The sequence below is a fragment of the Seriola aureovittata genome, chromosome 9 (assembly GCF_021018895.1).
Source record: "Seriola aureovittata isolate HTS-2021-v1 ecotype China chromosome 9, ASM2101889v1, whole genome shotgun sequence".
Lineage (NCBI taxonomy): Eukaryota > Metazoa > Chordata > Actinopteri > Carangiformes > Carangidae > Seriola > Seriola aureovittata.
The window spans coordinates 19,842,333-19,853,564 of record NC_079372.1 but is presented as its reverse complement, the minus strand read 5'-3'; the positions used below and the strand labels follow the sequence as shown (position 1 = coordinate 19,853,564).

The 11,232-nt window shown below is 40.8% G+C and overlaps 1 protein-coding gene across 1 annotated transcript; it reads right to left on the bottom strand.

The window, feature by feature from the left end:
• Positions 1-56: 56 nt before the first annotated feature.
• Positions 57-3,846, bottom strand: LOC130174241 (succinate dehydrogenase [ubiquinone] iron-sulfur subunit, mitochondrial-like). Its single transcript, XM_056383899.1, has 8 exons — positions 3,687-3,846; positions 2,381-2,514; positions 2,199-2,284; positions 1,913-2,049; positions 1,632-1,748; positions 1,384-1,485; positions 786-908; positions 57-656 (listed from the first exon to the last, which is right to left on the bottom strand). The coding sequence occupies exons 1-8, from the start codon at positions 3,750-3,752 to the stop codon at positions 576-578; spliced, it is 846 nt and encodes a 281-aa protein (XP_056239874.1). The 5' UTR covers positions 3,753-3,846; the 3' UTR covers positions 57-575.
• Between the last annotated feature and the right edge of the window lie 7,386 nt (positions 3,847-11,232).

The following is an 11,232-nucleotide window of genomic DNA, read 5'->3' as shown; positions in this document are numbered from 1 at the left end:
ATCTCAGATAAACTGGTATCTCATTACAACAATAAAAATACCATAATATTTAAGTATCTTGTTGTAGTGAGGTCTTTATTTTCATATGGAAACTTTTTGGCAAATAAAAATGTTTGATCAGATTCTCCAGTGTTGTTCATTGTTTATTGTAATGGAAGTTACAAAGGAAATCAACAAGAGGGTACTGTGTTCTTTCCTCATCCAAATGATAACACACGTTTGACTTCCATAATGAGCTCAGCACATCTTAATTAACAAATATTTAAATATTTACAGTCTGAAAACAAAGTTTGTGAGTAATTACAACAGAACCTAGTTTTTTTAATCACTGCGCACACAGATGTAAGAAATGTGGTCCAACTCGTTGCGTCACTCAAAATATTTTGCTTCATAGGCCTTTCCATCACCTCTTTCTCACACCTGCCTGTTATTCTGTTCCCTTTTACAATCACACTCACACACTCACGTCTCACACACTCATGAAAATCAGAAAAAGGTGCTGATGCAGGCAAAACTTCCTGGTTTACTTTTCTCTTCCACTTTGTGGATCTTGAGCCACCTGGATTTTCAGATGTTCAAGTAGCTGCAGCTTTCTTCTCTTTGTAAGTCGCCATCATTTTCTTGATCTCTGCAATTGCCTTTCCTGGGTTGAGTCCCTGTGGAGAAGTGAGTCAAACAGACTGTGAGAAACTTAAAATATTAACTCTTTGTGTGTGTGTGTGTGTGTGTGTGTGTGTGTGTGTGTGTGTGTGTGTGTGTGTGTGTGTGTGTGTAATTTGAAGTACCTTGGGGCAGGTCTTGGTGCAGTTCATGATGGTGTGACAGCGGTAGAGAGAGAAGGGGTCCTGAAGTTTAGACAGACGTTCCTCAGTGAATTCATCACGGGAGTCAATCATCCACCGATACGCCTGTGGGACAGTAACAGTATTCATGTGCTGTTTGCTTCATCAGGAATATTTCATGCACACTGGCACATTGGCTCTGGGGTCATGACTGGTGGTAAAATGATAAATAGAAAAAAAAAAAAACTTTGATCCAGAGTGAAATATCTCAATTCGATGGCAACGACTTCAAATTTCCCACATTTCAAACACTTGATTTCATGACATGACACCTCTTAAAATCACAAATGAATTCTTTTTAATTTTTCTTTTTTGTATGTTTTCCTTTATTTTAATAGCCACAGTGTGAGAGAGACGGGAAAGTCAGGGAGAGAGGGGATGACATGCAGCAAAGGGCCACACATCAGTATCGAACCCCGGCCGCTGTGGTTAGGACTGAGCCTTTGTGCTACGCGCTCTACCATGAATTTTAGTTTGCCTTGACGTTGGGACACTTATCTCACATCTAAATACATTTAAGATGCACGATCTCTTTGCTCACCTGCATTAGAACTGCAGGTCCCAGGTATTTGTCTCCATTCCACCAGTAGCTGGGGCAGCTGGTGCTGCAGCAAGCACACAGGATGCACTCATACAGGCCGTCCTGTTGGGTTAAAGACAAAAGTTTATTCCGTGGTGCTTTACGACTCCATAAGCAGAGCATGTTACTATCATTACAAATTTGATTCTGCTGTTATATCACTTGTGTATCTGTCTGTGTTTCTCACAGTAAGAAGTTGGTTTATTTACCAGTTTTTGTCTGTCCTCCACTGACTGGAAATACTGCTCCTTCCCCTCTTGAGTTTCATCCTTCTTTTTCAGGTAGGGCTCGATGGACTTGTACTGCGCATAGAAGTTGCTCATATCCTGGTGGAAATGATATGAGGAAGAAGTCATGACATGCATTCAAACAACCAATACATATACAACATTAAATTTGTGCTATTTTATTCACGTCGGCCCTCATCGTGCTGCAACAACTTCAAATACGGCCGCGGAATTAAGTCTTTTTCCACACTTGCGGTACTTACAGGCACCAGATCTTTGACCACATACATGTGTGGGAGTGGGTAGATCTTCGTTGGTTTGCTCGTGTTTGTGTCAATTTTGTTAAGGCACGCCAGTGTGTTGCCTCCATTGATGTTCATGGCACATGAGCCGCAGATACCTTAGGAAACACAGAGTCAGGGTGGGTCACTGAAATCTGACCCAGAGGTTCATGTTTCTATGTTTCATTTATTTTTATTTGCTTTTTAATCTGAGTGAAACTTGTTGACATTATGTGCAAGTTGAATCCAGATGTTCTTTGTTTCTTACCCTCACGGCAGGAGCGTCTGAACGTGAGTGTGGGGTCGATCTCATTCTTGATCTTAATGAGTGCATCCAGAACCATTGGGCCACAGCTATATTAAAAGGAACACTTCAATAAGTTATGACTGTAAAAACTAAAAACTAAAAAGCTCAGCAACATTCTGATAATGGACCTAGTCGTGACTTACGTGTTTAGATCAATATCATAAGTCTGCATTCGTGGTTTGTCTCCGGCGGTGTCGGGGTCCCAGCGGTAAACCTGGAACTTCTTGATTCTGGGTTCAGGAGCTGGAGCAGCTGCAGTCTGGGCATAACGCACCATCTGTATCACAGATAAGAAACAGAAACAGTGAATTAACATTCAAAAAGAAGTACCAAATTATTATACATATTTTTTTTTCTTTTATCCCTTCCACTAAAGCACCATCTTTCAGCTAAGAGAACAATAAAGAGTTATGTGCAAAACATAGGAAGGTCAGGACAGTGTGACCTAGCAGCTGGTTACGTCAACCAAGGCTAAAATGAAGCACCTATCCTGAGACACCAGAGGATACTATTAGTACTGCTACATCAACGCATATAAACAACGCCACCTGTATTGCTCAAATCTAAAATAATTCAGAATAAAGTAACAATATAACACGATACAACAACAGGAGCATTTGATGAAACACTCAAATAATAAATAACTATGATATAATCCTTTAAAAACCATATCATGGATATTACAAAACATAATACTGAAAATGTAAAGAATACAATTAGGATGTTTGAGGCACACTATCATGTTATAAATCAGTGTTATTACACGGTATCTGTATCAACAATTAAACATTGAAAAAAAAGGAGGAATTAAATCATGACTTCTGAAATAAGATACATAGTAAAATATGAACAATACATACCGATAAAATAAATACAATAAAAGGAAATAAATGCAACATATAAATAAGGAATTAAAAGAAAAGGAAATTTGGCCAGTAATGCAGTTTTTTTGCATAAGAAGGTATGAAGGCTCCCCCTAGTGGTAACTTGGACGAACTGTCATGGAAGTGTTACATCACTTTCCAGTCTATGATTACCTAACTGACTCTTTAAGGACAATGAAACTTGGGCTTCAGTAAATAATCTGAATATTTCTGTATAGTTATAAGAAGTAAACAGATATTTATTTCCATAAACTGCTAAGAAGAAGAAAAAAAGATTTTTTTATTTCAGTTTTTAATAAGAGCTCAGCTAAACATTTATTATAGTGTACTGAAAATTAAATGTCTCCTATATTTATTCACGTTTTACAGTGAAGCAGGTAGAACTAGAATAGATCTCTTTAATGTTTTGTGACATTTACACACAAAACCTGTGAGCAGGGTGTGTTACTACAGACAAAGCTAATATCACACACATCAGGATGATAAACTGTAGCCTAGCATAAACCAAGAGACATGTCTGTACTAATACTAAGTAAAGTTATTAATAAAGTTATTTAGTACTCACCACCATCGTGCCGGCATTCCTAATGGCCAAAACATTTCGACTCAGGGCGACACAGACCACCGACATCTTTCTCACTGGTTGTGTTTATCTATGTAACTTCACTACAGCACAGAGAGGTCCACGCACTGGTGTCTGCACTAGACTGTATGTAAGCCGAAGCTCCGCCCTCTATGTGCGTCACGGTTGTTGCCTTCACGGGCTTCCTCCTAGCTCCTTCATCCGACTGTCACAATGCAACTGGCGCGCAAATACACAATTGTGCTGCGGCCGGATGGGAGTTATGACAAATTAAACTTCAAGCATCAATAATGCACCGGTCATGTTTTCATATGAAAATACGCTTTCACTTAATTAGGATGTAAATGTATACCTTATCCATGAATAACATATTTATCCGATAGCACATGAACGCAGTATATATGTAAGAGCCTCTTTCACAACTCTCATTGCTGTGAACGAGGGTCAGTTATATATATATATATGTTGACTGAAAACATACAGCGCTGTACCGGTGATATATGTGACATAGGAGGAGCGAGGGGGGCAGTTTATGGGGGTCCAGCCCGGATGTTTTCCCAAAAGCCCCAATCTTATATCAAGTTTATCATAACATTATTTATATCTTATATATATACAAATCAACTGAGCTCTATTAGTACTATACTGGGGAAATAGCCATTTATACTATTATTTATTTTTGGCAAGCCATGAGGGAACATAAGTAAGAGAGCACGGGGACAGGACAGGACAACCTGTGGACCAGGAGAGGAAGCACGAATAGAAAGAGAGAGAAAAGCTAAAGTTAGGAGAAGAAGAGAGGAGAAAAATGTGTGAACAACCAGGAGGAGTGGGGTGGAGAACGGGTGAGAAGAAGACAGAAGAGGAAGTCTGGATTTGAAGAGTGAAAAAGAGAATAGAAAGGGAGGAGTGAGAGAGAAACTGAGGGAAAGAATGAAGGAGGGAAGGGGAGATGAGATGTGAAAACTTGTGCACGTGAAGAGAAAGAGGGATGGGTATGGAGGTTCATTTGTCTCAATATTATTTATATGAACTGATTGACAATCAGTGAGTAAATGTGTGATTTGTACATATAAAACACCTTCTACAAATACAAAAAATAAATTTGTAAACTCACAAAAGATATCTTGCAAATATAAAACGGATGTACAAACAAATTTCACGAATAAAAACAAATCTGTGAATACAATTTGAATCAATTATCTTTTCTCTACTCCTGCTGACGGCGCTATTTCCGCTTTTCAAAGTAAGAGCACGCACTCTTCTTTGAGCTTTTTTATTTCCTCAAATAATCGGCGACAAGTCACGTGCGCTACGTTAACGGTTGTAGAATATGAAGTAACAGCACCTGGTTAAGGTGTTTGATAGTATGGCTTTTGGTGTTGATATTTGTTTAGTTAAAAAATGACATATTATAATTTTATTGTTCAACGCTAACGTTGACTACTAAACCGGAACCCGTTGCCAGGGTGACAGTAATCAGTCATGTTGCAGACTGAGGGAATGAAAGCAGGGTTAGACCACATTTCATACCCATCCAACCTGTAAAGAGATAATTGGTGTCATTTCTTTACCATTTAGTTTATTATAATCATTCGGTCCATTTGCTGTTTATAACATAATTGCTATTTTCTACATGTAGGCTATACTCAGTTATCTTCATTTGTCCTGTACAGTCACTTGAACAGCCAACTCACCTCTTACAGGTGGTAATAGTGAGGAATATGTCATAATGCACAAAATATACTAAATAAGTGAAAGACAGGCTACAAGGTTCATGAATTTATCATTTGACACAGGGTTGTATAACAAGCTGAGACGCAATATTAATATTGTTAATGTTGGGACATTAGACTCAGTATTATGTTTCAGAAAAGCTGTTTATTCGGGAAGAATAGATTAAACTCATCATGCAAACATGCACTATATAAAAAGAGGTCACTGTAAATGTGCATTTAATGACATTTTACAAATTTTCTGCCAAAACGAGTTATCTAGATGAATACAATTGTACATAGTATCGTGAATTTCCTAGCAGCTTGCTAATGCTAATGGTAATAGAGGCTGGGGGGCTGCTTGCTTGCCCCCCACTTAGCCTTCACTAGTTACTCATCACTAACTGCTGAGCTTAAGTAACTAGCAGATGAATAGCATGCCTACCTGTAACCAACTACATCAGACATCCCACTGTTTTCTGCTGCTGTGATGCTAGCCGGCTAGCCAATATTACCAGTTACAACTGCTTACGTCTCAGACCCATGGCAAACTGTTGACTAACATGTTGTTTACAGATTGTTTCAACAGAAAGTCTGGAATTGTGATTTAAATAAAGCTATTGTAAGATGATGCAGGCTGCTGTTAAGGATGCTTACCTTGTACAGTGAGAGAAGAAAACATTAAACCAAGATGGCGTCCCACACAGAACACATCTCAAAACTACGGTGTCCCACAGCCGCCAAACAACACCAAAACCTGGATTCACCTGGGAATAAACATCGCAACTGCGACACCAAGTGGCTTATTTAGGCTGCTGCCCTACACATTTGTAACTGTATGTATACATGGATGTACAGTATATGCCTGATAGTATACATGTATGTGCAAGTGCTTAGTACCAGTATATTTGTATATGCAAGTGAAGTACTCAGCTTTGGACTAGCAGCTTCTCACAGAATTGACTAAACCTGAGTGAGACACATTGATATCATGGATAACAGCAAACTGAGAAATACATTTATTGAGCACAGAATAGATTTTAGTTTGCTCAGGTTACAGTATTATTTGCTCAAAAATATTTTTTCTTCAAAATATAATTTGGAGGGAGGGAATGAGAACAGAATGATGAGTAGATCAAATAAAATACTGTCCGATAATATTACAGTACATGTCCATGTTGTTTATCCTATGATGCTATTCCTTAAAGAGATTTATTATAATTGGAGTAAATGTTCTTCATATTCAGTTCAGTGGGTCTCGGTTCGCTTTGTTCTCAGTGGTTTGCAGACAGAAGGCTGGGGTTATATAACTTCCTGGGTGTGGTTAAGAGGATGGCAGGTGATTTGCAGGTGAGGCAGGGTATTAGACTACTGATTTAACAGTAAGTGTAGTTGCCCAGGTGGTCAGAACAGAAACGGCTGAATGAATAAAGCAGCACTGTCCTTATTATTCTGCTCTTTACTTCAGGAGGACGTGTTAAAGAAGCGCTTGCTCATATACATGCAGGAGCAGACTGTACAGCTGGAGCATCAGAGTAAAGTGAAAGTAGGTTTTGAGGGAAGGGGGGGGGGCTATGCCTCTGAAGTGATGCTGTGATCATCTGTTACTGTGCTCAGAAGAAGTAACTGCTAAACCCTGATGTCAGTAAACATAACACCAACAGCTGCTTTGGTGCAGGTGAAGGGCGAGCAGATCCAAGTCCAGGGGCAGGAAAGATGGAGGAGACAAAGTAAAAACCAAGCAGAATGGAATTAACTCTGTACACACCATGATATTCTGACTGTGAAACACAAGGTTTATCTAAAGGGAATATACAGTTTGTGTTACATGTAAATGTAATGGTTGTTTTCTCACCTCTAGAGGGCACAACATCAAGACCAACCTGCCAGAGAGATGATGATCAGCTCAGGCAACAGGTAAACCTATAACAAAAGGTTATGATAATAATAAGTGAGACTATGCTGATTTAAATTGGGTCAAATGTACAGCTCTGTCAGAAGTTGCTATAAGCATGAAGATATTAATATCTGCTGCTTTTCCTCCCAGCTACAACTGAACGACCTGTTTCCTGGTTTAAGCGGAGGCTCGTGCCCAGCTGGAGCGGGTGGATCCAGACCTGATGAGATCCACCTGAAATATGCTGAACACCGACAAACTGTATTTGAATCTAAAAGGTGAAGGCAAAATGACTTTCCACTTTTCCTTAATCCTCAGAGTAACTGGCATGTTATCTTCTACCATCTCTCTAAGCTGTAAGTCGCTGTTAAACAAAACTCCCAGAGGGCCGCAGTGAGAGTCGCCACCACAGTGAGGCAGTCGGTGTGATAATTGTGTTTTGTTCCTGGCAGGACGACGGGAGCAGTGTTTGGGGAAGGATTCAGGGCCTTCATCTCTGACTGGGACAGACTCGCTGCCACGTTAAATCCATGTCAGACCTGTCACACTTTCACCACAGGAGGACCGCAGAGGATTATGGGAGCCAGTGGTCTTCGTATCTGATATTTGTGTTGTGCTTGTGTGAGAGAGCTCCAGGTTAACAGTTACAGAGGCCGTCTAACACCCAATAAAGTCAAACTAGATCCAGATTTTCATGTTTTTACTATTTATTGTGGCTGATTAAAATCCAACTCACATCATCTACACAAGAATGAAATATGTGCATAAAAATATTATATTTTAAAGACCTTTAAATGCTTTTTACATGGGGGTTATTATATAAGCACCACTGTTCAAAAATAACACTGAAATGTCGGCAGCCTTGTCGTATTTGAAGTCTTCGACATCAGCTTGTAACAGCTGGAAGCGCATCTAATTTATTTTCTGACGAGAAAAAAAAAAGCATAAATGTATTTGTTTATTTGTTTATCATCATCTGCAGCACTTCCTGCCAATCCTCCACCACGCACTGAATCTGGGGGAGTTTTTGAACGTAACGTAGAAATAGCAAAATCTTCAAATATGCCATCAGTTCTACCAATGAAGTGTGTGAAATGAGGGAATACACTCATTTTATTTCTCAGACACCAAAACAATAAGGGAGGTGGTTATTTTCACGACAGCTTTGGTTGTATTTTCACATTTTTACCCCCAAAAAATCTGTAAAACGGACACGAAGCTGAACATTTGAATTTGTCAGTAGAGAAGCAGAAGAGACTCACGGGTGATAAAGCTTTTCTACATTTTATGAGTAGATCATAACAAATTCTCTCGTTAAGTGGGGGCCAGGACGCCAATCACTGGCATATATTTCGGGAATGTCCAGTAATAAGACATTTCTGGATGGAGACGCACAAAATATTGGAAAGCATATTCAATACAAACATACCTTTCAAGTTTAGCACCTTTATTTTAGGAAAAGTTGAGTTTCAATATGCCCACTTCAATGAACACTTGTTTGGTGTACAGATATAGAGGAATGGACAGATATAGTTTATGAAGAATACACAATGGGAAAAATGACCTTTTCACTTTGCCAACTATAACCATAATATTAATCATATTTACAATAATTTTCAGGAAAATGATGTTCAGTTGTACAGCACTATATTTTCTATCTTTCGCTTGTTACTTAGTATTTTTAAGACCAAAGATCTTTCCATTACCTTTCAGAACCTGGCTCTCCATATGCCATCATGACAGGTGGGTACGTGGCACCCATGGGGCGCGATGAAGTCACTGCCATGCACAAGGTGTTTGTCTTGGCCGGCACCAGCAGCTGAGGGTAGGGCACTTTTAATTTGCTCCTTTAAATTAGCACTGAGCGCTGAAGGAGCAGCAGCAAAATGGCAGTTTTATTCTCTTTGATGTTCTCTGACTCTCTGCAGCCTCTCGCTGTTCGTAGATGAAGCTGATGCTTTCCTGCGTAAACAGGCCTCGTGAGTTCAGCGGCAGTGCCATATGCACGGTGATGATACACTGCGTTTTGATCATATATGCATGAGTCATGATTTTTGCAAGAGAAAATCAGTGTGCACCTCAGAGCTACGATCCATGCTTTCCTCTATCACACCGGGGAGCGGAGCAACAAGTTGGTGTCTTACATTATTCACTGTGCATGGCTGGGCATGAAAAGGTCATCGCCATGACTGAAAAGGTCACTGGCCGGGTCTTAGTAGTCTCATTTCCTCTCCTCAGGTTCATGCTGGTGCTTGCTAATAACCAGCCGGAGCAGGTCGACTGGGCCGTAAACGACGCATTGAGGAGATAGTAAACTTTGCATTAGCAGGTCTGGAGGGGAGGGAAAGATCGGTACGCCTGTGTTTTGAGACGCTCACATTGTTTCAATAACCTCGACTGTGTCTGCTCTGTAGCAGAGGTGATTTACTACCAGAAAAGGAAAGCATTGGTCCCCAGAGGTCGCCTTGCTAGCTCAAGTTGCATAATGGTGTGTAAATGTGTTCAGTCCTGAAACCACAGTGATGTCTGAGTCTTAACTTACTGCTTTCATGAAATGGTCTTTAAGTCCTAATGAAGTTGTGCACAGGCAGAGTGCGTTGGTCAGTTTGAAACCAGTAGATGTAGATGATCAATGACATGAAACAAGTAAGCTCACTTACTGTGCAGACAAACCTCTGCTTTAACTCAATGGGAGATTAGAGTAAGCTCAGCAGTGTGCAAAGTACAAAGAAATCTCTAAACTTGCTTCAAGTCAAATCCAAAGCTGGTGTTTTTGTAGAATTTGTTTTTACTGGACATTGCCACCTACTCCTCTGAACATGAAGATGAAGAGTTCTGACTGGAGCGATGATTGACTCAAGAGTTGATGATGGCGTCAAGGAGCGTGCACAGAAAATGGAGCGGCTGCTGATGGAAGCAGGTGTGTGTGGGGGGGTTGGCAAGGTGAGCGCACTGCTCCCTAAGGAACTGGCTGCAGGAATCATTGTCCAGGAAGCTGCTTTACTTGCACAAAGTGAAGATACAACGACAAACGTGCAACAAGACCTTCCACTGCCCCCGGTACTTCCATCCCATTGGTGCAGGAGGTTGAGGCCGGCAGCCAGAAACCTACTGGAGCTGGACTCTCCCAGGAGAATATTGTCCAGGAAAAAGAGTCAGCAGCTACCTCTGTTGATGGTGGAGAAACCGAAGCCACTAAGACTGTTGAGGAAGGAGCAAGTGATACTGCAGAGGTGACGGAAATGCCCGAGTCCTTGGCAAACATTATAAAAGAGGCTGAAGCAGCAGCAGATGATGTGGTAAGGTGGCAGTAGTCACTAAGGAGGTTGAAGCGACGGAAAGGGATGTTGTCAAGGACGTAAATGAGGTTGCAGTGGAGGTTACTAGGTTACTAAATGCTAGTTAAAGAGGCGGTCAAATACATGTGGTAACAAAGGTTAAGGAAGCTGAGGTCAACCCAACAGAGGAGGAACCCGAGGAGACTCAGACTACTGCCTCACAGTTGACCACAGAGGCTGAGACTTTGGCTACAGAGCTTGTGAAAGACTCTTTAACCTCAGAGATTGACGCCAAGGAATCAGAAATCGTCCCACCAGATGTTTGCGAGGAAGCAGACGTCCTACCAATGAAAGTAATCCCAACAGAAATTGGCGTTGAAACTGAAGCCACAGCTTCAGGGGTAGGACAAGAGGCCCGGCCAGCTGCAGACTTTTGCCATGGAGACTCAAAGAGTACAAGTCCTACCAACGAAGGAGGCTGGCACTGTGGCCACAGGATATGTGAAACTACTGAGGTTGCTGCCAAGGAAGCTGAGGTAAAGCCAACAGAGTCTGTAGAGGAGGCAGACACTGTAGTAAAAGAAATCTGTGTTCAGGAGGTTGATACAGAGTCTGTTGTGTCAGAATCTACTGAGTCC